This window comes from Prinia subflava, chromosome 1, assembly GCF_021018805.1.
Source record: "Prinia subflava isolate CZ2003 ecotype Zambia chromosome 1, Cam_Psub_1.2, whole genome shotgun sequence".
Lineage (NCBI taxonomy): Eukaryota > Metazoa > Chordata > Aves > Passeriformes > Cisticolidae > Prinia > Prinia subflava.
The window spans coordinates 147,460,939-147,487,914 of NC_086247.1; the positions used below are offsets into that span (position 1 = coordinate 147,460,939).

Consider the following 26,976-nt stretch of genomic DNA (forward strand, 5'->3'; position numbering starts at 1 on the left):
TTTCCTTCCATCCATTCCCAGTGACTTCTAGACAGGTGTTTGTTACATGGTACTTCTGCTCACCCCTTTATCCATTTTCTTTTTCATTTTCTTGTCAGTTGTGACTGTTTTCCTCTTGCTTCCTTCTGCTGTCTGTGTGATCTGTGTTGTTTCCCATAGTCCGTAGTCCCATTTCTCCAGCACCTTCCATTTCCCTCGCACAGCAAACTGTGTTGTGCCCTGCATTCCTGCCTTGCTTCCATACCGAAGCTGATGGAAAGGACAATAATTGAAATGGTAAAATCTGGACTTTGAGCACCTCAGAGCTGTAATTGCAGAGATGATCCCTGTGAGTGTCTCTGGCCTTTGCCAGAAGGATGTTCATTCACAGGGAATGGATGGTGCAGATGGAGTCTGCTTTCACGTGGGGACGGAGAGAGATTGGACTTTGTTCAGCCAAGAGAGAATCTTTGTGCTTGTAGCTTCAATGTGCAAAAGCTCTTCTGAAGCACATGGGCTCTACTTGGTGAGCATAGAAGCATTTAGAGGAAGGAGTCCGGACTAATTTTCGTAGGGTTACAGAAAGTCCATCTGTAACTTCGGAAATTAATATAGTGAAACTTAAAACTATTCTCAGAAAAACAAAAGGGTTGATCAAAGATCTGAAATAAATTCCAGTTAAATAATTCAGGACCCTTCAGTCTGTAAAAGATGTTGGAGAAGGAAGATAAGAAGCTTCAGAATCATAGATGGAGTGGGGAAGGTGGTGGTATCCTGACTGTTTACTTTCTTTTAATGCAAGAAATTGAGGGTCATCAAGTGAAACTTTCAAGGGTCAGATGCAAAATAAAAGGAGGTGATTGTACAGCAGAGAGTTGTTTAGAGTGACATCCTTGCCAAAGGATGTGGTTTGCTGAAACTTTAGATGTGGTCAAGAGCAGACTGGGCGAGTTCATGAAAGAGATGATGTTTAAGGGTTCCTCCAACCCAAACCATTCTGTGTATTGTATTTTAATTACCAAGAGAGAGAATTTGGCTTACACAGACAATACTTTCTGGGCACAGGTGCATCCTGAAAGTTGAGGCTACAGGACTTCTTAGTCTTTGACTTTTATCCTTCAGAAGTGAAGATAATCCTCATAATTGCATGAATTGCCACTTTTCAAGTACAATCAATTGCATTCTGTTGGGGATTGTTATTTGAGAGCACAGGTCAGTTCACATAGACCTTAAGGAATTATCTAGAGGACCTTGAATTAGACCTCTAAATTCACTTTTTTCAGGGTTGGCATTCTGGTAACTCCTCTTGCATCTAGGATATGTTGAACCCTGAGTTTAAAATATTTGTTTAAAGCTGACACAATTTGTGGTGAATAAGAACGTATTTTCTAAATTTCAAAATGTCAGTAAGATGTGTTGTTTTGGTTGTGTTTGGAGGGTAATGTTTTCTTTCTTTCAAATGTAAAGAGTATCATTAAGTTGATTATATGGCTGTAGAACTCCAACTGTGCTGTTTGAAGAAATTGGAAAGCAGTTACTGTCTAATGCAGTTTAATTGCTTTGTATAAACTTTTAAAATGCTTCACTTGAAGTTCATAGAAACTCTGTCCTGCTTCCTTTTTTTTTTTTTTAAGAATTATGGTGCATAAATTAAATACTTACTTCAAACTCAAATCTCTATAATAGTATAATAGTGTCAAACCACTTCACAATTTCAGGTTGTTCTGTGATTCAGTTACCTGTCAGAAAGAGATTGTGTGTCAAACCCTAAAATACAGCTTTTAGCAGAGATTTTTTGCTTCTTTCTCTTTGTGCTGTCTCTATTTGCCCTTTCCATCCTTATCTGTCCTTAGTATCCTTCATTCAGAAGGTTGATTTATGGGGTTGTTAGTCCTGTATCAATGTGAAACTGTTATGCCTCACCTAATGAGGTTTCTTCAGTAGTTTCCTTTCAAGCTTCATTATTATTGAGGTCCAGATACTTACAGAGTATTTAGACGATGCTGAAAAGCTTCATCTCAATCTGAGTTTGAGAGTAACTTTACCTCTGCGAATATTTCACATATATTTGAACTCACACTGATGGTGATCCCCAGTATTGTTTCAAGTCAGAAATGGGATTTTTTTTTCACTTAAAATGCAGCTTGCAGGTATTGATTTGAATTTACATAAATGATACAATGGTGGATCTTCACTAAGGAGAAAAACACTTTACTCTTTAAATAACAACATGAAATGAGAGCAAAGGTGTTTTGTGCATTAGCACAACTTGGCAGAGCTAAATAAATAGTAGGTCCCCTGTAGCATTTAATTTAGCCTTTTAGCATATGTTAAAACTACTAACAGGGTTAGGTGGAAGAAGAATTCTCAAGGCCAATTCTCATCAGTCTGCTTCAGTAATTAGTACAAACGATGCTCTGAAGTTCTGTTCTGCTCCCAAATACTCCATTTCACTGTGTTGAGCTTAATTTTAATTGTGAAAAATAGATGCTAAAAACACTGTAAATTCCTGTAAGAAGGAGAGTGTGAAAAAGACATCCTGAAGGCATTTCCAGTCATTGAGGAAAATTATTGCATAATTCCTTTAAAAGCAAATTCATAGCAAAAGTCACATGATACCCTCTTTGCTTTCTTTTTCAACCCAAACCTTGAATGAAAGAGATCTTTATGCTTTTAGAGTTGGATTACTTTTTAACTTTAGTGCACTTGTTATCATGGCAAATAGCAGTAGTGACAATCTGCAAGTGTTTAATGTTGAGGCAATGGCTATAGCTACTGGATCTCACTGGAGTTGCTATGTCTTGCATTTTCTCAAATAGAATAATCTATTGTTTTTTCCTGTTTAAACCTGGTTTAAATGTGATTAATTGGAAAAGGTGAATGCACAGCAAAACTCCTTTGGTATTACCAGCCCTAGAGTAGGCTGGGAGGGATTTCAGAAAAGTTACGAGGCGAGCATCCTTCAAGCTGAATGCAAGAGTTTGAATTTCTCCTGCTGTTGACAATTCTCCCCTTTATCTCCACGTGATGCTTGGACTCCCCTGTGCAGGCTCTCCTGAAAGAAGAGCACCTTTAACACCTCTGTGCAGAACAGACAGCTGCAGGGTTTCCTTCAGCCTGCCACCCTCACCATTGAGTACTGAAAGCCTTGGATAACTTCAAGCATCTCACTGACAGACATGCTCAGCACAGGCCACTCGCTGTCTTGCCTGGCATTCGGCTGTGTGGGGGCCCTGGGGATGTGGAAAGAAGTCATTTCTGTGAGAATGAGGAAGGAGGATCTATTCCCCCAGCTGTATACGTGGTGTGGGGGCATGGCAGTGCCCATATCACTGCAGCTTGTGGTGCATGCTCCCCATGTGTGAAAAACAGGCAGGAGAGTGAGAGTGAGATACTGTTGAGGGTCACACAACCTCCCGTGGACACATCTGAAGATTTCCAGAAGCTGCACAGTGCTCACGTGGGCACCAGAGCACATCTGTGAGCAAACAAAACACGTTTCCATGAGCCAGTCTGCACAATTGCTTGTTATCAAGGAGCCTTGGCTGACACAGGATAACCCAGTGCCATTGCCCAGTTCAGAAGGATCCAGGAGGAGCTCACTCCTGAGAGTACAACTACAGGTCTTGGTGATCCTGATGCTGAGGCTTAATTCTGGTAAAAAAGAAGTTTGAGGGACTCTGAGTTTTACCTTAATTCTCTGACTGAATACTTGCAACCAGATGTTTCTCCTCCTCTGGTTGTGATTTAATATTGTGCAATTAGTTGCCCAATCCTGCATGTGTTGAAATGAAGTTGTTTCAATGGGAAAGTCTGTGTTTTAGGATGAGTCCTGATGACTGTCATCAGTCTAGTAGAGGAAATAGTGACTGGTCTCCCTTCCTTCAGGATTAAGTGGCTGCAGGGCATTTTGTTATCCTTTGTCAGGATGTGGACAGGGGAGGATTATAGCACTTTAGATTCTTGTCAGGGGGTTGAGTAAATTCTGCATGAGGAAGAGACGCTGACCTGATGAAATAAGAACCTGTAGAAGAGAATGGCTGTGAAGGAGTGATGGCATCAACATCTTTCTTGTTAGAAAGGGCATCCTTCAAGCAAGATCTGAGATCTGGATCTGGATCTCCTCCCATGGCTCGATGGGAACAGACATCAGTTTCAGACATGACTAGCTTTTCTGCATCTTACTGCATCCCCAAAACTCAGTATGTCTGGTTCATTCTGAACACAGTTTTTCCTCAGTGTTATGTATTGAAATTTCTGTACATTTAAATTTGTGAAACCCTCTGGCATGAGATGAGATATAGGAGCACCTCCTGGTAATAAGCCACCTCTGGATCTTTAAACCTTTATAAGAAAGTAGCATTTGTCATGGGAAAATAGGTAATTTAAGTTGAAGTTACAGATAATTATGAACTTAGATTTTGGGTTGGAGCACCCAAGATGTATCTCAAATGGAGTACTGATGAGCTTCTTCTTTCTCTTTTTTCTTAGTAACTTATAAAAAGATTTGTGACACATCGTCTCTTGCTTTTTATCCCATTTTGAATTATCCTGTTCTTAAAATATGTTAATTATGATAACAGATCTAGGGTTTGATCTTAAGATTTGCCAGTATCTCTATTTCGTTATCTTCAGTATGAGAGCTCTTCTTGCATCACAGATTTAGATCCTCTAATTGCATATTGACATATGGAAAGTAGATTTGTAAGTACTTTCTGCAGTCCTCAGATGATAGGAAAAAAAATCTCTACCTTCTGCCCATACAGACATAACTTAAAATATTTACTGAGCACTTTAAGCTAAAAGGCTAATGTGATGGAACTGGCCACTTTGTATGGCCTGACAAGCCAGCAGCTGTGGCATGTCAGGAGGCAGAGGAGCGTGGCTTTCCTGCAGAGGGTCTCTCCAGCATCGCAGCAGAGGCTGGGAGTTCACTGAGTGTTTGTGGGTGTCTGGCTGTGGGTACAGTTGAAGCCCCTCTGCTTTCTCCCCTGGAAAGTGTGAAACCTTTTTTTCCCCTTTGTGTAATCTCTCCGCTCTATCTCAGCCCCGCAGTGTCCTGGCAGTGCTCTGGGCACGTTCTGCCGCTCCTGCCTTTAACCTCTGCACCCGTGTGCTCCCAGCCTGCAGTGAGGGCTGCCCCAGCCCCTCCCCGTGGTTCAGCTGCGTTCCCAGCTCTGCTGAAGCAGGAGCAGTAGCACAGGCCATATGATTCCTGACAGCTTCCCAGCTGTCCGCACCACGCTGCAGAGTAGCTGTGAAACTCACTGCTCCTGTTGTTTCACTGCCTGCAGAGAGCTACTGCTGCAAGTTGGGATGCCCGAGCTGCCTTACAGGCTCCAGAAATACCAGCATTACTCCTGCATGCCTTTTCAAGTAATACCACTTGAAAAGTTCATTTATTTTTTTTTCTTAATTACTGTTTCATATTTCTCTTTTATAGACCTTAACATTATTGCATATTTGCCGTGACTCCATTATAAAGAACTTCGTTTATTTGTTTGTAATTATCCTCAAGTCTTTTAATCAGCACTGATAGTCTGTCCTAACAGGATGTATGAATAATTATTTATTCCACTGTGGATAATCTTGTGTTTGTAACTAGTGTAATTTATATACCATGATGTTGCCTGTTTAAATCTCTTAAGTCTCCTCGCAAGTCTCCCTAGTCTCAACCAGCATAAATAGCTTTGCTTTCCCTGCTTAGGAACTCTGCATGTGAGGGCAGATCAGGTTTCACTGGCAGTCCAGTGGCTACAGTCACTGACAGACAAATAATAGTGTATTTGTTCCTCTATCACACTGAAAGCTAGCTATAAAATAGACATATATACTGTTCAGGGTAACTATTCATTTTTCACTGCTCTCACACTACCTTTATCCATATTTTCTTTGGATTTTTTTCATCTTCAGATATCTTTTCCTAAAGATTTCTGGAACATGTCAGACATTTGCCATCGGCTCTGGGGCTTGTGCTGGCTCCTGCTGGTTTTGTGTTGAGGCAGATCAGTGAGGGATGTGCAGCCGAGGCCACGACATGAGGACAAATGTTTCCTAGCAGTACCACAGGAAGGTGTCATTTCAGTACCATGGACTGACTTTATCTGCCCACCAACCTGCATGTGGAAGTGCAGTCCTACCTATCAACCATAAATAAAAGCATTTGGCTTCATTCTGGGCTTCATTTTGGGCTCATGATATGCTTCTCCCTTCCTTAGCATCTGACTGGTATTACCAGTAGTAGTAGTAGACCTGTTCAGGTTTCTTTCTTTTTCTTTCTTCCTATTGTTGCTCTATGGTGAGAGCAAAAGGAGCCACCCCAGAGTATGATAAACCAAATCTCAGTGGCATTGCTGGATTCTCAGGGTGTTCTGTTCTGATCTGGAACTTTCCTTTTCCACTTTCACTTTTTTCTGTTGCTGCTCTTGTCTCTCCAGGCTGAAAAGCACAGGAGGCTTTATTTTCTCCCCCAGAATTTAGTAAATATTTCACAGCAGTTTAGCCTTAAGGTTTTCTCTTCCTCCCACTTCACTTCTCTCCTCTCACTCACAGAGCACAGAGTGTCCCAAATCCAAATGTGCCACCTTGGAGATGCACTGAAATCTATTTAAATGGAATCCAGGCATAACCAAGGCTCTATCCAAGTGCCTGATTCCCTGAGGCATCTTTTTGGGGTCTTTGGGGCATAAATATGAAGAAAACAGAATTGCTCATTTAAGCATAAAAAAAAAAAGTGTTAAATGGCCTTCCTTTAATGCAAACTGCATTAGTTGCAGAAGTTCACATTTTAAGTTTGTGGGTATGTTTATTATAGAAATATTTTTCAGTAGCTTCCATATGATGTGACACAAGGAGTGCTGTCAGAGCTGTCATTTCAATCCTGTCGCTCTGTTGTGCATGTTAAAACATAATTGCAAATGGTACAGGGTATTGCAGCGGTCACAGTTCTGTAAATATAAAATTCCTCCAGTAAAACTTTTAGACATAATTTTGTTTTTAAATATTGAAGTAAATGAAGATGGTTGGATATGTTTATGTGGTGTGCTCTGGCATGTGTGACTGCAGCCATTGCTGTGGTTTTCTCATTATTCCATTTTTCTCCATGTTAGTAAACCTTTTAGTGTATAGTGTTTGCACTTTGTGTTAGACATAAGCTGTATGTGCTTCCAGAAAGGTGTATGTGTTGTAATGTTCTCTGTGTTCTGTAACATTTTGATACCTTTTAGCAAGCATGTGTCTAGACACACGGAATTTTGGAAATTCAAATAATTTTAATTTTTTAATTTTCATTTTTATTTATTTATTTTGTATTTACATATATTTCTATGAATATTTTTTGTTGTTGTTTGCTTCGTTAATCAGGCAGTTTTGTGAACAGAAAAAAGTTCTTTTAATGTAACTGTTAATTAGCTGGAAATAGTGTTTCTGAATGCGGAATTCTGATAGCACGTGGGAGCTTTTATTGTCTTGTTATAAAGGGTTAAATTAGCATGAAATTTACTCTTTTATGGGGTATCCTCTGCTGGTTTTTACCCCCTAATAAAGAAGTAATGATCTTCCCTTTTACAGCGAACAACTCTGCGCCTTTTGTTACTGTGGAGAACGGAGCTCATTAGGACAAGGAGACTTAAAACAATTCGGTCCCACTCCTGGGTATGTTATCCCGTGGAAAAACCAGCCTTTAAATAAGAGTGAAGCCAGCGACAGCACCGATGGAGCCTGTGAGAGAACTCCAAGGCAAAACTCAGTGCCGCGCAAACAGAGAGGCCAGAAGAAGTAAGTCTGTTCTGCAGAAAATATATGGAACTTCTATTTTGCACAAAATTCAGGAAGTGTTTAACTTGTATTTGTGTAATGTGAGGTTTTAATATTAATAAATGTTTGTGAGGAAAATCAACACATACAAAAACTTAACTAAAAAGAGAACCCCAGAGCAACCAACATGTGAATGTATAGCAGTGGCTGTCTCTTCTGCTTTTTAAAAATGGGTTTGTTTCTTCCCCAAGTGAGAACCTTCACTCTGGAAGAACGCAGAAAAGAGACATAGCTGCTGTAAAGCACAGATCTACTTGTGATGCTGAAGTAAAAGTGCACATGAAGGGTGGAAGAGGATGGAGTTTTGACACTTAATGTGTTCTGGAATAGTGGGCACCTCTGCCCACCTGGTTAGAGCCTCTCCTCTTGCCCTCCAGCGCTGGCTCTCGGTGCCGGTGCTGTTGAGGGCACATGGCAGTGGCTCCTGCCCTGCAGGAGTGGGGTTTGCTGGCAGCTCTCCCACACAGGGAGGTTTGGTTATGGTTCCCGGGCCTCTCTGATTGGGAGAGATGGCAGAGGCATACGTGGCCCCGCACTGTTGTTTGTCAGTACGTGGTGTGTCTGACAAGGGCACTGGGATGAGAATGAGCAGAGCCACGTCTGTATGGGCACGGGGCTCCTGTCCCCAGGGCCTTGTGTTGACTGGGGTTCATTCACGGTTGATGGTGAATGTGGGGTCACTCGGTGCTGTCTGCGTGACACAGGGGCTGCAGCCCTAGAGAAACAGGAAGGGGGCCAGCGGCGATGCAGGGCTACAGGCCACAGCTACAGGATGGGCCATGAGGGGCTGCGGGTGCTGAGGGGTTGAGGGTGCTGTGGGGCTGTGGGTGCTGCAGGTTTGAGGGCGCTGTGGTGATGTGGAGCCGTGGGCAGTGTTGGGTTGAGGACAATGTGGATGGTGCAGGGTCAGGGGTGGTGTGGGTGATGTGGGGCAGTGATGCGTGGTTGAGGGTGGTGATGTGGTAACAGTGCTGTGGGGTGGTGATTGAGGGATCGAGGGTGGGATGGTGATCCAGGACCGCGGGTGGTGTGGGGCAGTGGTGGTGTGGGACAGGGGTGTGGGGTTCAGGTTGGGGTGATGATGCAGGGCTGTGATCCAGGGCTGTGGTGGTGTGGGGCAGGGATGCAGGGCTGTGGTGGTGTGGGGCAGGGATGCAGGGCTGTGATCCAGGGCTGTGGTGGTGTGGGGCAGGGATGCAGGGCTGTGATCCAGGGCAGTGGTGGTGTGGGGCAGGGATGCAGGGCTGTGATCCAGGGCAGTGGTGGTGTGGGGCAGGGATGCAGGGCTGTGATCCAGGGCAGTGGTGGTGTGGGGCAGGGATGCAGGGCTGTGATCCAGGGCGGTGGTGGTGTGGGGAGAGCAGGGTGATGGTGGGGTGATGGTGGGGTGGGTGATGATGTGGAGCTGTGGGCGGTGCACAGACCAGGCACTGGGGGATCGGCTGCCATCCGGGGAGGGAAGCAATGAGGGAGGCAGCTCTGGCTCTGCCAGACTCCCCGGGGTCAGACCCGTCCCTGGCTGTGCTGCTGCTGCAGAAGCTGCTCAGAGTGTTCCACCCTCACTGAGGTTGCTTGGGTGCAATTTGTACATTTCTGTCATCATGCTGGTGGTAGAAAAGTGCACATTGTGTAATGCTGGTATAGAAAAGTGGCTTTTCTTAAAGCTAATGAAAGTAACACTCTCATCCCAGGCTGTATTCTGTAATATGTGTTATTTTCAGAGGAGTCTTTTGAAAGTGTTCCTGTGCAGGGCAGGATTGCAGAGTAAATTGAGAAGTTCTGTAAATGGATTTGTTTGATATTGTGAGAAAGTTTTTTTTATACGAAAATGCCTTGTCAGGTGGGATTTAGTTTTTCTTAAAGATTGTTTAAGCTTCGGTGTTGTGAGTAGCAGTTTGGTGTTAGAGGAGGCTGCACTGTCACGGGGGTGAAGCACTGGCACTGGCTGCCCAGAATAGTTGTGGATGCTCCATCTCTGGAAGTGTTCAAGAGCAGGTTGGACAGGGCTTAGAGCAACCTGGGACAGTGGAAGATGTCCCTGCCCATTGTAGGAGGCTTGGAACAAGATCCTTTCTAACCCAAACCATTCTGTAATTCCAGTGAACATGAATGGTGTTCAGGAACCAGTTCTGTCCAACAGAACATAGTGTTTGTTAAGGAGGTTTTAAATGTTGATTGTGTCAGAGTTAATAGGTTTTGGGGTAGATGCTTATTTAAATTACACAAGTCATGAAGATACCATGTAAGAGTAGAAAACTTTTAAGATTTCTTGGGTGATGCAAGAGAGATGTTACTCTTTTCCCCATAAAGTAAGGGGTTTTTAAATGTACTCATGCATGTAATGGCTGAAGTAAAGCATGGCTTTCAGGAAAGCAAGAGTTATCACAGGTTAAAATTCCAGTTGTCACTGTATCTGCTGACAAGTGCATGCAATTGACTTATTAATAGCAGAGAGTATTCAAGTTCAAAGAACCTTAATGGAAAATGCAGCACCACCTTTCCTCCCAATTGTTGAGGCATCAGTGATCAGGTCTCTTATCAGTAGGCCTAAATGCACACCCTTAGATGTCCCAGATATTCTTTAGCCTGCAGGAAATAAAGGCAGAGTTATCGCTTCTGGTTTTTTTACATGGAGTAATCTGAGTTGTGTGAATTGTTTTCTGTTGAGATTAGAATTTGGGGAACAAATTAATAAGGTTGTAAACTAGTACAGTATAGTAGTCTTTACATCACTGCATTTTTTAATCTCTCCCCCTCCTTTCCTCCACCTCACCCCCACATTTTGTTGTTGTTGTTGTTTTTAACATTTGATGGCATTGTATAAAGATGTTTATTTCCAAACAGATTTTGAAATCCTGGTCTTTCTTCTACCTTCCCCTCATAGCTGTATATATTTTTTATAGGCACCTCACCTGTGAATGTTGTTACCTCATTCTCAATTCCAAGGGTTGGGCAAGTTTTATTATCAAACAGAATCAAAATTAGAGAAGCGTGTGTATCCTGAAGAACTGGAAGAGAGCAGGCTTGTTTACTGAATAGGAGCTTTAACTGGAAACTCTTACTGGGGAAAGTGTTGGGATAAAATATAAGGAAGACGTTTGTTCGTGTTGGTTTATATTTTATCATATTAGGAAAAAAATTTACCTACTTGCCATGAGTTTTGGATCATTTGTGAATATCCTGCTGATTGAACAAAGAATGTGGTCACTTCTAAGATTGTTTTTCTGCTTCCTGGTACAGATCTCGATCGAGTATAGCATCATGTACAAGTGTAAGCACCCAAACTGCTTCTGACGATCAGGTTGTCAAATTCTGGGATGAACTCAGTTTAGTTGGCTTACCAGATGACATTGATGTTCAAGCCTTATTTGAGCCAACAGGTAAGATCCATTGTTTTCCTCTTTTTTCTCCCTGCCCAGTAGCAGTACAGTAGCCACATGAAGTGAAATTTTGCAGCTGTTGGTTTTTTGTGCTGTGGTGTTTGTCAAGTCTTTCAGGGTGCTTTGGTAGCTTTTGCCCATGTCAGGTTATATTTTTGTAGTCTTCTCTTCAGAAAAGAGAATCCTCAGCTTTGTAAGATTTGTAATTTATAATTTATAATCTGCTGCTGAACTGGTGTTCAGTTAGTAATACCTTCAGTACAATGATTCTGTTTCAGGGAGAAAAGGGAAAAGGAATGAGGCACAGCTTAATATAATTCTAAAAAATCTTAATCCTATGACATTACCTGCTGCAAATGTTACTGGAAACAATGGAACAGAAGATTTAAAAGAGCAGCATCATTAGAGCAGTAGAGGCATAATGCACATGTATGTTTCCACAATCTGCAGGTTTTCTGTCAGGAAAATGTCTGGTTTATCATCTGCTCTTTCATTTCAGTTGCACTTTTCTATTAATTGAGTTATTAATTAGTTTTTCAGAAGGCATCTCTGTCCAAACGCTTTGATGCCAGTAGTCCATTCATATATTTTGTTCCAAAAAATGGAAATATATTTACGTAGTGACAAAAATGTCACTCTTTCAATGAGTGTGGAAACTTATTTCAAGGTCTGATGAAAAGAAAAAAAATAAAATCCAATGGTTTTGTTTAAATAGTTTTACTATATTGTGTGTAGATGGCTGGGTGTAGATTTATCAGTCTACATTTTTAGTGTTGTTATTATTTGTAAGTTACTCTTCTCAAAGCCATATAGAGGTTTTTGGGATTTTTTTTCTGTAACTTGAATTACTAAATTGGCTGATACCTAATTTCAACAGCTAGTGTAAACCATCATTTCTAATTCTTGTGTAAAGCTGACAGAGCATTCCTTTGGAGGTATGCATCATTTGTGTTGTTTTTCCCAGAACTGAATTGGGAACTTCTTGTAAGAGTTACCTGTTGAATTCTACAAATTCTGATTTTTTTTTGTTATAGGTATGTGTCTATACTGTGTTTGTTGTATTGACACCATTTTCTCAGTCATTTATAGGAGTTTCTGTTCATGCTATATTTTGAGCTTTTAAATACTTTGTGTAGACTCCTAAAGTATCATATGAGCATATTCTACATGAACATAGAGATAGCCAATCCTTGGGAATCGTAACTTAGGAGTACAAACCCAGGGAAATGTTATCTGCAGTGAAATATAAGTGAAATGGAACTCTGTGTCTGTCACACAAGCATTGAGGGTAGAATCAAAGTCAGAGAATGCTGTGCACCCCAGTGCTATGATTACAAATAAACAGATATAAGAGATGTGTTGTATATAAAAGAAAACTGCAGCGTTTTTAGTGTCTGACAGTAACTGCAATATATTCACTGCATGATAATACGGGGTTCCAGTGTTGCAACAAGATAGAAAAGGGAGAGAAGACTTCTCTGTTTTTTCCTGGCAAGCATTTACGGGCAGAGCTGAGTTCCATCCTTGGAGGAGGTGCCTGGCAGAGCTGTCCAACCCTGCCCTTTCCCTCTCTGCAGGTCACTGCTGGGCTCATCACCGCTGTGCGGAGTGGTCCGTGGGAGTCTGCCAGACTGAGGAGCAGGTATCGCTCAACGTGGACAAAGCTGTTGTCTCAGGGAGCACAGAAGTGAGTAAAAACACTTGGCTGCTCAAGTCTCTAACAAAACTGGATGGGTAGAGCTGATAAAAAGACAAATGCAGTACAAAGTGTGACTAAAAATATCCAGGTATGGATCTCTGAGTTCCCATTTAAAGTAAGGTTTCCTTGGGCAGATCCTCGTGTTAAAACCTTCTGTTACAATTTATTAAAAAGTTTTATGGAGTTGCACGGAGTAGATCATTAATTAGTTTTGAGGTAACTAAAATGTAGGAAGAACCACCTGACCAAAACAAATTAGAGACAAAAGAAATGTTGAATTCAACTAGTAAATACTCTGACAGGTAGAGGAAATGCTTATTTTACCAGTTTATATCCTGAAATTACATGACTCAAATACAGTAAAAAAAATTCTCAATTACTTTCATGCCAGTTTCAAGAAGCAGGTTAGTATAAGAAAGGCACTGTTTGCCATGAAATTTGTTTTGATACTCTAAATACTCATAGAAATACACAGACAAATAATTAATCTTTTGAATTGAAGTGATAATGTCTTTGGAAAAGTAAGTACCTTTGAAAAGGATGAACTTGTTCTGGTCATATTCTGGTACCATTTTGAAATATTGGAGATGTATTTCACATTGGTTTTGCCACATGTAGCTATATTTTTTTGGTCGTGTTTAATAATACCCAAGAGGGCTTTTTAATAATTTTATTATTTTTTATACTAAATCAGCCATGCTATGAATGAATCTTTGTAATTTTTGGTGGTTTTCTTGTGGTTATGGTTCAGCCTTTTTTCACTTGAGTCTTCCTGCTTTTCATGCATTATAACAGAACAGAAAAAATTGGCATAAGATACCAGGAGATGTTCTCCATCATTTGGACTAAAAAGATGCTTTACATCAGCCTTTTAATACAAGCCATAGAATACACCTTTCTTTGCACCTTCTTCTATTCATATTAAGTAAATGCTTTGTTTTGAATCATTTATTTAATTTCTGTGTTTCTGCTTTCAAAATAAGACTATTCAAAATGAACGAACCTGACAGTATTAAGTTTCAGTTGAGCTTGAAAATGCTAAAACATTTGTGTTTATGTGTGTGTAGGTAAAAACAGTAAGAATTGAAAGAATATTCAAAATTGAATACTATTTTTAATCTTGCTGCTGAAGTTTTTGCTCCCTTGTTTCTGGTTTGCAGGTACTTTGTGATCAGCTCATTCCTGTCTGTAGTTATTTCTTCTAATAGAAATCCTGGCTGAGCTGTTCACGTTGCTGTTTTGCTGTATTGAATTTCATCCTATTTTCATTATTTCAGTTTCATTTTTTTCTGTCCAGTACCTTGCTCTTCCCGTGCTCAGGGTGATGATGCCTCACCTTTATGTCATCAGTAACTTTTAAAGTTTTGCATAGATGTTTACAATGCAATTATTTAACTACAGATTTTTTGAGGAATGGACGTCTCTGGTGTTGCAGTTTCTGTTTTGGCCCCGTCTTTTCATGTGCTTCATTGAATCCTCCCTACTGATCTTTTCAAATTCTGCAAGTAATGTTTAGATCCCCCTGTTGCACGTTTCATGGCAATGCAGAGAGGAGAGGAGTTTGAATTGAGTGCCATTCTGTGTATTTTCTATTCAGTCTTTGCTGAAGCCATTGAGAAACTTCCTTTGTGTAGTCCAGCAGTCAGCCAGCGAAGAATTACACCGATTTGGTTATTCTCTTTTATCCTTCTTGTGATGTCTCCAGGGAGAGCTGAGTAAAGGCACAACTGTGATTCTAGAAGAATAGCTAGGTGGAATTGGACTTCTTTATCCTGCTATCACACCAGGGATTTCTTTTTATTTTATTTTATTTTTTCGAAAAATAAGGCCCAAACTCTTCTGTAGTTCTGTGTTCCTGAATACAGAGAAGTGTAGTGATTACTCGAGGAGATTGTGTGAAACTGACTTGGAGCCCAAGTGTTTGCTTGTGTCCAGGCTGTAGTGCTTGGTAGTAATTTTTACACTATTTTTTAACTTGTTACTAAGATTAAGATGGAAGAAAAAAGTATAACGTCCTGCCTGTCCTGTGTAGTAGTGGAAAATCTCATCTTTGTGCAAGTTATTTTTAAGTAGTTTAGAATGAAAGGTAAATTAATTAATTGAAAGTACGTGTTTGTGTTTGCAGCATCTTGTGCTTCTTTTCATTTAGGCTTCTTTCTAATGAGATGTTGCTGCATTTTAAAAGAAAAGTTCTGTTCAGATGTTCTGAAATCTGTTGGCCATGCAAATGCAACTATGTGCTCAAGGCATACAGAAAAATAGTTTAAATAAAACCAAGCTGTATGCTGTTTCCTCTGCTTGCCACCAAATTTGCTTTGGGTTTGTTGTTGTTTGTTTGGTAGGGGATTTCTGTCTTCTTGGAAGTCCTTTTGTCATGAGGAACTGGTTTGTGATGTGGTCTACAGCACTGAAATCTTTTCTTTACTGGGAAAGTACATTTTCTTTTCCTTCTGTTCATGTAAAAATGCATATTTGAAGTGTAACCAACTTTTGATGATATAGTCCATTGGTTTAGATCTTTTCATTTTTGGAGAACATTTCAGGCCTGTTCTTACCTTGAGGGACTCTTTAATTTGTAAGCTGCAGTCATGTTTCTCATTAGTTAGGCTGCCTATTGTTTGCAAATCTGCTTTAACTGGCTATGACAGTGTTTCTTATTACTCTGTTTACCAGTTGAGATGTCCATTTGGCTTCACTGAACTTGTGATTGCATTAGTAAAGCTTGTGTGGACACACTTCACTGACCTGCTCCAAAGTACATATTTTTATCCATTTTGGTTTTCTTCTGCGCCCTTGTTCGCTGAAGGTTTGAAACACAGCGGAGATCTCAGAATCTGTGAATGTCTCACAAAATACCCTGCTTAGCGTGTCTTTCCTCTCCAGTTCTTTTGATTTACTCATTGTGAAGGCCTGGCAAAGGCACCTGACCAGCTTGTTTCATGTATTTGTGTCTAGACAGAGGTGGATTCTTTGTCTTTCTTTCGAAGTCTGGGGTTTGTCGTTCTTTACTATTCATGAGTGCACAAACCTGCATCTGTGAGGTGTTTGAAATCTGTGTATCGCGTTGGTTTGGGACAAGGGACAAAGGAAAGCTGGAATACACAGTCACATCTGTGGTGGACGTGCCTCAGTTCATCTCAGTGCTTGTCTTGCTTATCTCAGCAAGGGAGAGTCGTGGGTTTTCTCAGAACTGCTTTCTAAGTTTAGGAGGTCATAGGGAAGATCTTGGTGACAAACCTAGTGCCAGAGCTTTTCCCAGGGTGACTCCTAAGAATTCACCTCATTATCCTGGTACCATGTGTGAGGTGGAGCTTCAACTCCCCAACCTGGCAACACCTTCCCCCAGTACTTTAATAGCATTTCATGGGGTTTGGGAGTAACTTTGTTTCAAGGTTTGAAAGAAAACAACTCTTCGAAATATAAATGGGGGAGACAAAAGTTCCAGTGATTCGTTTGATCCAAAACTTAACTCAATTTTCTCATCATTCATGACTGTTTTGCTCAGTATATAAGATTCACCATAGTAAAAAAGCTGTCATGTTGTCAGCTTCAGGAGGATAGACTTTTATTGGTGTTTCTACAGATGCATAGAGTAAGATACAAAACCAGTGTGAACTGTAGATGTAATAAGATAAACCAAGCAAAAGAATCTGATCAAACAGATATTGGAATTTTTTCCCTGGAAAAAATATAACAGATGTGGACAAGTGGAATTTGCAGCTTTTCTTCTATTTCTGGTTTCAGTCTTACACTTTTGTAACTCGTCTGCTTTTTGATATTTGGAAATGTGAACTTACATTATCATGTAAAATGTAGAGGCCGTTAAGGCTTGCATTTGTTCAGCTTTTAAAAAGACTGGTTTCTGACCTAGTGGTTCCCAAAATATTTTCAGGTATTTTTAAATAATACTTTATAATTTTGATGTTTATTTTGCATGTATTGAGTAGGTTGCTGTTTGTTTGTCTTCAGTCAGCTGAGGAAAAATAAAGTTTGCCAATTACCTGCCTTACATTCTCTAGTGTAGCTGCTGTGTATGCTACAGAGTGCCAAATAAGCTGGACTTTTTTTCCCCCATTATGTAAATAGCTCAGTTCAGAAAGTGAGTTTAAGGTAGTAGATAAATGTGTTTAAACTACTTTTGAACAAACTGGGCATGAGAAAGGAATTCAAGGGTAACTTTCCCAGCCAGCTTTCTCTTCTGATAAGATGTAGGAAGCAGTGTCCAAGTTGGGGAGAGTTTGTCAAGGACATGAAAGTCAAAGAAAGCAGTGTTGGTGGAAAGCAAGGAGGAGGTTCCTATCTGCTTGAAGACTGAATAGGAGAAACATGATAGTGATGAAAAAAGTCTGTTTTAAATGCTTTGTTCAAGACTTAATTCTAGCGTGATGCCTACCAAGCTAGATCAGAAAGAAATAAGGTGAGGGTAAAGATGGGGAACATATTTATACAACCTTTAAAACTGTCCATATTTTCAATATATCTTCATCCCCTAATCTCAGTGCATTTCTTATCTTGAAAATTGTTCTTGGTTTTTGCAGTGTGTGTGTTTTATTTGTGCTGCTCCAATTTGAAAATCAGTTGGGCTAAAATGATACTTCCTTTTGTTGTTCCTTGTATGTAAAAGTGAGCATCAACATCCTAATGTACTGTTAACTTCACACTGAGGAGGATTGTGCCCATTTAACCACAGCAATTTTTCATTTGGTTTTACTTTTTGTTGAGAAAAACTGTGAGAAATGGCTTAGATGACAGAATCCTGAATGTGGGGATGGCGTTTGCTTTGTGTATGTCTCAGCCAAGCTGAACAGAGCATGGAGTGATGTGGGGTTTTTCTAGACAGAGTGCAGGGTTTGCAGTTCTTTGATGCTTTAGAAGCTCCCTTCTTCCTTTTTCATTATTTGAAGAACTACTAATTCTTAAATCCAGGGAAAAATGGATGAAGAGAATGTAATCTATCATAATTTATACCATTTTTAGGCAGTGTTCTCTGCGTTTGCCCATTTTTCAAGGATGAGCTTTGTAACACAAAGCTGAAGGAGCAGCTCTGGTATTCAGAAGTTCCTTTCTCAACCCTTGAGTTTTTTATGGTGTTTTTTACACAGCAGGCACTTGGCTTCTCCTCATCTCCCTTCACTACAGCTTGGGAGGGACTACCTGGCTGCTCTTGGGAGTGGCTTCTGATTTTATCTTATCGAGTTTTTTTTCCTGTACTTGCTTTTGTCCTGCAACTGAGGAAGTACTGCAGGAAGTTTTCTTCCAAAATAACATCTACTTTTTTTTATGAGTTGCTGTGTCTTAGGGAACTCCAGCACAGAAAGTGCTAGAGAAAGAAAGACTAGAAATAGTGACATAAATCTCACCAAGAAGACACTTGCATGTGCTTTTGGTCAGTTTGGTAGTTTCATTCAGTTCCTGGCACATTTTAGACATACTGTCACAGTTCAGCAATGGGAGCCATGGGCTGGTCAAGTTTTCCATGAATTTCCCTGTTGTTAGTTGGATTTTCTCTAGAGCTCTGTAGCTGTTCTCCTGCTGATGAGGATAGCATTGTTTTTAAAGGACCTTACTGACTGAGGTTACAACTTAGGGATAGTTTAACACTGTAAATTATCTTCTATGATTTGCTCTGTTCCATATGGATTTTGGTCACTTAAAGCCAGATCTTTGTTGTGTTGAAGAATGTGATTTGTTCTTAGAGGTTGCAAATGAATCAGAAAGCCTATATCAGTTGTTTTATAGGTGTATTTCTCAAGTTCTGTAAAGCAGCTGTGGTATCTTAGAGTTATCATACATGTGTAATTCTACTGGAACACCTTTGTACACATAAATGTCAGTACAGCTTTAATAAATCTGTTCGGGTTATAGAGCTGCCATGGGACCTCTCTGTGTTCAGATTTTTTGCAGGTCCAGCAGTTTGAGAACAGATACTTGGTGCTTAGTAAGATACACAGCTTAATTCTCGTTAGCATTATCAAGTGAACAGTGATTAAAGTATTCTTTCATTTGAACCAAAATAAACTTTACCATAACAAGAGTGTTGCTCATGTGAGGTCACAGAATCACAGAATGGTTTGGGTTGGAAGGGCATTAAAGATCATCCAGTCCCAACTCCCCTGCAGTGGGCAGGGACTCATTCCAGCCAGGTTGCTCACAGCTCCATGTAGTGGGAAGACAAGGGGGAATGGCTTCAGTTCCAGATTTAGACTGGATTTAGAAGGAAAGCAGTGCTTTCCTGTGAGGGAGGTGAGGACTGGAACAGGGTGCCCAGAGAAGCTGCCCCATCCCTGGAAGTGTTCAAGGCTGGGTTGGACGGGGCTTTGGCAGCCTGGTCTGATGGAAGGTATCACTGCACATGGCAGGGGGCTGCAACTGGATCATCTTTAATGTCCTTTGTAACCCAAACCATTCTTTGACTCTGGGATTCTGTTTTTTCTCCTGCAGTGGAACATAAAACAAAAAAACTACAATTTAAATTACAGTTACAGTTCTGACAGAAGAGTTTTGTTACCTATCAAAAAAAGCCACCTTTGAAGCTACAGAGTTAAGGTCTCAGCTTTCAAAACTCAGTTTTCATTTCTCCAGTTTTCTGGTAGACCACATTTTCAGAACAAAAATAAAATACATTTTTCTAAATCCCTGCTGGTATTTAAGCCAATGAACTAAATGTGAATTAAGAGCTTTGAGACTGTCTTCTTATAGTACATTTTTGTAATTATTTTGGCACCTAAATTATGGATACCTTGGGAAATAATTAGACTCCACACTTGTATGTGAATCTTCAGCAGTGTATTTAAAAGGTTGTAAGGATTATATAAACTAGACTGGTCTGTCTGAATAGTTACAGTCATGAACTGAGAGGCAGTAACACATGGGAAATATCTGGCTAAAGTAAAGGCTAAGCACCTTTGATGATTGAAGGGGTCTGGAAATTATTTTAATTTTGATTTTTCTATTTATTGAGAAAAAGCTTTTCATTAATTTTCCTAGTCTTTCTGGTGTGATTGTTCCCCTCAGAATACTTTGTTATTTGGCTAGGTCTGGGTATGTGGCTGAGGGAGAGGCAGTAAGGGTTAATTGTTACAAGTGAGTGAGGTTTATTGAGTAAAGAGCTGGTCTGTTTCTTCTTTCCCCACCATTTTATTTAGATGGATTGATACTTCACATTTGTACTATGTGGTGTGAGATACTCTGTTATCATTAAGTAACTTCCCAAGTCAGCCAGCCAGTGAAAAAAATGAAGTCATACAAAGCTACAATATTAAACTGAAAAAAATTAATTAAAAACTTGTTTCTAAAATAATCTGAGGAATATTAGGCTTTTCCCTGAGCCAAAATTTCATTTAAAATAAATACAGAATTTTAAAGTAATTTTCCTATAATTAAACATTTTTATTATTAACATTCCAGTCAAGCCAGTACTGTGCTTCAGCCTGTTAAGGTATTTGGGATTTTTACAAGTGGAAAAGTTTATTTGGAATATGAAGAAATACTTATTTCAAGACTATGACACATCCAATTTAGCACTTTTTAAAATTAGCATTCAAGAAACAAAAGATGTTCCTTTCTTTAGAGACACTGATCTGTTTATGTACTAATGTACAATGGAGTATCAATATACCAAATATCAGCAAAGTGTTTGATTTAGAGCTTTTTCTGGGTACTTGTTTATGGAGTTTGATTCTTAGCAAGTGCAGATACTTAAATATCACTTTGCAGTTCCTTGTTTGATAATCTGTTATCAGTGTGATTCTGACCTGTTGTCTGGAAGAAAGAGCACATGGTTATGTGAAACCTACTTAGCTGTCATTATTTTTTTATATTTTCTTCATCATGTTTATTGTATTTACAAGAGGAAGGCAGGCTTTAATTTGTGAATTGCAGGTCGGATAAGAATTTGCATTCTCAGATGAAGCAGAACAAAAGATACACATTTTTAAATGAATTTTGTTTTGAGATTTTTCTTTTGATGTGCTTTGTCACGAACCCCCTGTGAAATAACATCTGTTTGTATCCCTACCTATTTGTTTCCAAGTATAGGAAAAAAATACTGTGAATTTGTGTGCAGCTCAAGTGGTAGTGTCAGTGCACATTGGAACTCACTGCTCAGAGTAAAATTGTCTTGTTCCTTATCTGGGCCATAAGAACCAAGTTCTAGAGCTTACCCTTGCCAGGGACAATGACCAGGGCATGGATTCTAATAAATATGTTTTAGGTTTAAGTAATAAACTTTTCACAGTGAGACAGGACTTTTCATAAACTGGCCCTTCTTTCCAGCACACAGGTATAATTTCTCTCACTTCCATGGCTCTGTGTCCTGTACAGTTTCCATATCTGAACAGAAGCACGGTGTCATTTCTGGCAGGTGAATCTACCTAAATGATCTTTCCCATTATAACTGCATTTGTGGAATACAGCAGCAGACAAGAGAGGAAAATACTTGGGTTACTTAGGCAGCATTAAGTATTTTTCCTTAAGATGATTTGTGTGGCTTCATCTGAAGGGAGAAGTATTTGATTTTTCAGCCTGATCCATGGCTTTTCTCTCCAGAGCAGTGGTGCTGCTGGGTTCCTGCTCTGGAGGCAGGAGGAGGTGCCAGGGAGCTCACCCTGTGACACTCAAGTAGGAAAGCAGAGTCAGCCTTAGAGTTTTCAGTGTGGGTTTTTTTCAAGCTGAATGCTTTGAAAAATGCACCTTTCTTGAACTCCAGATGGAGGATAGGTGGATACCAGAATTGGGAGAGAGATTGTGGTTGCAGAAACGTTTCTGAGAGGGTTTTGATGCTGAACTGGTGATAGGCACTGAGGGCAGGCTGAGGTGTAGGAGCCAGACACAATGGACTGGGGGCACAGAAAGAGACTGAGAAACAGCAACAGCCCAGGAATGAAAGCTGAAGAGCCTTGCTGAGAAACATGAAAGAGCCTGTGTTCCTGGAGGAATTTCCAGTTCAGGTTTCCTTTATTCACTAACATTCACTGAAATAATTTACTGAAGGCTCTGAAGTGAAATTGTTCAGTGTGTGTTCCAAACTGCTGAAGTGTGTTTCACAAAGACCTTTTCTTCCTTTTGCATGACTTGAGTAGAAAACACTTTTTTTCATAATATGTGAAAAGAAATCCTCTTTTTTTTTTTTCCTCCCCCACGTCCCTTGGTGTATTTCATAAATGTTATGTCTGAGCATTGAGGCAATGACATAGTAGTTCACTAACATTCCATTGCAAGATTTTATAATCTGGGGGGAGGGTTATGTGTTAAAACCAGAGAGAACTTCATCTCTGAGGAGGAAAGAAAGGATTTTCACTGAAGGAAAATCACACAGTCTCTCCAATCAAGAATATACTTTCTTCCTTGGTAATGTGTCATTTTGTGATCCATTTGGGGCTTTGCTGTAGAAAATGAGAATGCAGATACTTGGGCTCTCCCTTTCTCCTGTCTTTCTGTGCTTGGCAACAATGACGTAGTCCTTCAATGTCTACAAAAGAGAGAAATTGTCAGTGGAATGCCCCCAAACTCTGAATGTGGAACAAGGAAATAAAATCTCATTTTAAAATGTATGAAAATATTAACAAATTTATTTAAATTATTATGCCGTTAATATTTTCAGCATATAAGGAAACTGGAGCTCTGTATATATTTAAAAAGTCAGGAAGCCACACCCATCTCTTAACCAGCATGCCAGCAGTAAGTTTATAAAAATTTACAAGGAAGTGTGGCAGTACCACCAATCTCCACAATTATGTAGGTGTTTTAATACAGCCCTCCTTTTCCAACCTTATTACCACTTCACTCATGGTTGCTTCTGATTTAAATATTTTATATTCAGTCTTTTCCATAGCTGATCTGGGGTTTTTTATTGTTGGTGCTCAAGGGTCTAATTTTGCCTTTTGTGTGATGGTTATATTTATGAAAAAAGACTAATCAGTCTTTTGGAGTTAATATTGGTTAGTTTCAATCAAGAACGGGTCCTCATTATGCTTTGAACATTATAGAAATAAAAAGGCCTCTTCAGCAGCTTTCTCCTTAATATATAGCACTGGAATAAAAGGAAAAAATATCTCAGTGGGTCTAGTAGTTGTATTTGCCCAGCTGTAGCATTGTTTGCTTAGTGTTACACAACTGACTCTAATCTAGGTTTCACAGCAGTTTCCCTTTTATATAGTATTTTATTTAAGCATGTCTGTTAAATTTATCATGAATGTGAGTCACGTGAGTGGGGTTTTTTTTTTTTTTTAAAGGAGAGCTTTACAGCCCAGACTCTCTAATGAAATTAGAATTGTAAAGGGGTTCTGATTATTCCGGTCAAAAGAGTCTGAGGTTTTTTCCTGATTAATACAAATCATATTGTGGGTTTTCACCCATCCTCAAAAAAATCCTACAAACATGCTTTAAAACTCAGGAGTACTCCTCTTAGTCTGCTGGCATCAGTTTGCTTTTAAGCAGTAGCCTAAAAACTACTTCTGAGATTGGTGTACTCAGCAGCTCGCAAAATCAAGCCATTAGCAAAAAATAGTTTTGAACTCCCTGAAGGTTTTGTTATTGACTTCCATTAGTGTAAGTTCTGTCCCAGAGTTGCAGATTGGGCATAAATATTGCAGACATCAGTATGAAGTAGTGCCATTAATGCAGGTGTCATTGAGTGGGTTTTTTTAATAACATGGAGCAAATCAGGCATGAGAGAGGCGTCTTAGGAATCTTCACAAATGTGGAGCAACTGCCCTTCCTGTACAAGTGTATCACCTCAGAGGGAAATACAGACATTACTTGCATTAAAGCTGTTTTTCCTAATAGGCCACTGTTGGTAGTCATTTATTTATGTGAAGGAATTAATATTGTTTATTTTCATGTATATAGTTGTTCTCCTCATTCTGACCTGGGAATAAAAAGTAGGCAGACAATAGTAGGTCTGCTGCCAGTAATGAATGTGTAGGTGTTCCATGAGTCATAGTCATGATTAATTATATGAATCCTGTTAAATAATGTTAATTGAAGAGCTGATGAAGTGGCATGTTCTCAAAGCGGCACTTCACGTAAGGTTTTTTTTAACCAGTGTGTTTTCAGTGATATTAATGGTTTCCCTCAAAGATGTGACTTTCTTCTTCAGTACATCAGGGAGGGAAAGTAGCTGTTGTGGAATAAATATTTATTTCCTGAAGAATCTAACATGGGTAAAAGGACTTGATACACTATATTGCAGTGTCATGATCTCACTTCAGATACATGTTTTCAAGCTGCAATCTAGACACTCTTTTTTTATAAAACTGTAAGTGCTTCCACATCTAGCCTTTCCCTTTGCAGTTTTTAATTTATACTGTAATATTTCCTTTCTGTTCAAAAATTTTTCGCCCACTCTGCTTCAGTATGAAATTGCTTTGCAAAGAACTGGGAAGAATGACAGAATCTGCAGAATAAATAGTGAATCTGAATCTAACTACTGAATCCAACCAAATATCCAAGCAAATACTGGGGTTTTTCTTTTCCTTTCAGTTACTGCTGGTTGCTACAGAATATTAGATGTTCTTTTTGTGGTATTTCCAGGGAGATGTGTTGATAAAGCATAAACCTTTAAAAACAAATAGAGAACTTCTAGAGGAATGACACAAGAAGACAGTTCAGTTGTTAGTATTATTCTTTGAGCTTTGTGAGGGAAATGTTCATTTTCCAAAATATAAATGGATTTGATATGTTCAGTAAGTAGGAGTTTCAGTTTTCTCAAATGTCATACCAGGTAAGTTTTTTTAATGAGAGTAACTTGAAATAGATGGCAAATCATTGGGAAGACTGTTACCATTACTCATCCATCACATCAGAATGTGCCTTGGGCACCTCCAGAATGTTTGCTTCCTGTCAGACATAAAATACTGTGATGGATAAATCCCCCAGTAAAGGTCGGCCCTGGCAGCAGCGCTCCCTCGTCTGAGAAGCTGAAAGGTCAGGATGCTCAGGGTTCTGGTAGCACTGGAGGCTGAGCATCTCACCAGTGTCTGCTTGTACTTCCACTCTTAATTTTATGTGAGCTTGTTGTGTGTGGTGCTTCTGGAAGTTCATTTCTGTAGGTAAGTGCTCTGTTACAGTCTTAGGCACCAGCTGAGTGTTTTTCAGCCTTTTCTGAACTCTTTTAAATAATTCAAATAAATCAATTTTGTGGTAAACCATTTCTTGCCTTATGGGCGTTTTAAGTAAAATACTCATCCTAGTACTGTGACAGAATTGTTATCTTAACACTGTCACAGCATTAGGATGTCATCTGATGCTGAGATTTCTGTGCCATCAGATAAAATTGGTTTTAGAAAACAGTGCAATCATCTTGATTGTTTTAACAATCTGAACAGCTCTCTAATACTACTGGACTGCTGACATGAATTAGCCGAGCAGCCTGTGTCTCTTGAGGAGTTTATTTGTAGATGATGATGATGATGATTAAGCCCAGGAACCTCAGTGAAGTGGACTCTCCACTGTGCCAGCATGGGGACAGTCTGTGTTCAGGGCTTGTGACCTTTCCACACAGCCTGGTCTGTGTGGAAAATGCCCTGTCCAGAGCACAACACAGAGGCCAGAACAGAACCCTCAGAATCTCAGACCAGCTCCTGCTCTTTTTCCAGGCACCACATCTTTTGTTGACCCAAATTGTTTCCCCTTCACTAGCTCTGATGTATTATTCATGTTATTTCAATGTGGTTTTACTTTTGATAAAGGAATGGGATTTCCCCATTTGACTGTAAACATGGTGAGAAAAAGCTTTTAGGACATTATTCCAGCCCTAGTTGAGCTGTAACCAGCTGAAATATAAATATCAAAACCTCCTTGTCCTGTCATTAGAGATTAAGGAAAAGCTTTATGAAGAAGGAGGACTGTGCTTGGTTTGACTTTGTGCCACAAATGAAACAGAAGCTTCATTTAATTGTTTGTACCTTTACACATAACGATGTTAAAAAACACACAGGATCTTGTAGTGGAGAAAAATGGGTTTAATGTTAGAGACCAGGTAGGAATTGTTTCTTGAACAGAAGAAAATATGTACATTTACTAAGGGAATCTGTGACATATAAAGCATAACACTAATCTCTGGCAGTTCTTTTCCATTTGATGGCACTAACATTTCTATAATTAAGAGCAATGGAATTATTTAGAGGAAAACTGTGTTACAAACCATTCTTTTTTTAATTGAACAGCTGTAATTTCTACCAATGGAGCAAACTATATTATAAGAAAATGATTATTAGTTTAAAATGCAAAGTTAAATGAATGCAAAATTAACAAACAGATGGTGAAGAATTATTGTGCTTTATTTTACTCCTGGGTAAGAGGGCTCATGCAGGATTGTAAAAATGTCATCACACTTCGTAAACCTGAAAGCAAACAGAATTTGCAGTTGTGCACATCTGTTTTGGGACACTGCTAGAGGGTTAGAAGAATCAATGTTGTTTTCAAATAAGGGTATTCATCAAAAGGATATCATTTACTTAACAGTTATGGCTTCTGCTAAGCATCAGACTTAATGTTCTGTGGAATTCATTACAAAATTTGGCAGCTTTTTTCTTGACAAGCTACTGAGGCAGCATTCTGCAAAACTGAAACAAACAGCCCCTTCTTGCCCTCACCTCCCTGAAGCCCAGAACAACAGTTGAATAACCTACTTCAGTATTTGACCAGTAATTTTAAATAAATAAATAAAACCAGGGTTTTAAATTCCAGGTCAAGATGTTGCACTTCGCAACGCTTGCCTGAGAAATAGCAGTGAAGGAACAGGATGGAAAGATATGAGGCTTATTTATTTATTTCACTGGCTAGTGATTTAAAGAATTATATAATGTTTGGGAATACCATGTCTTGGGAGAAGCAATGCATGTAAAATAAATACATGTAAGTGACTGGTTTAGTCAAATTGAAAGAAAAGCTAAAAGCCCCAGCCAGATAAAACATCAAGTTTTTATTAGGAAAGAAATTATATTAATGTTCAAGCTGGTAGTTTCAAAGTATGCCACCTAATTGCTTTGTTTGAGCTCAATTTACAAAAATTAGTGAACTGGAGATGTAGGATTTTGTTTACCATGACTTTGTGCCATTTGGAGAGTGCAATTTAGGAACAGCCAAGGAAATAGGAATTAT

The 26,976-nt window shown here is 39.5% G+C and overlaps 1 protein-coding gene across 12 annotated transcripts in view; it reads left to right on the forward strand.

Moving 5' to 3' along the window:
* KMT2C (lysine methyltransferase 2C) overlaps positions 1-26,976 on the forward strand; it is a 188,848-nt gene that overhangs the window by 65,681 nt on the left and 96,191 nt on the right. For all 12 annotated transcript variants that reach the window (XM_063416028.1, XM_063416057.1, XM_063416045.1 and 9 more), the window contains 3 exons: positions 7,549-7,755; positions 11,035-11,174; positions 12,752-12,861. In XM_063416028.1, the coding sequence (XP_063272098.1) occupies positions 7,549-7,755; positions 11,035-11,174; positions 12,752-12,861 (457 nt within the window). The remainder of the gene's footprint in view (positions 1-7,548; positions 7,756-11,034; positions 11,175-12,751; positions 12,862-26,976) is intronic.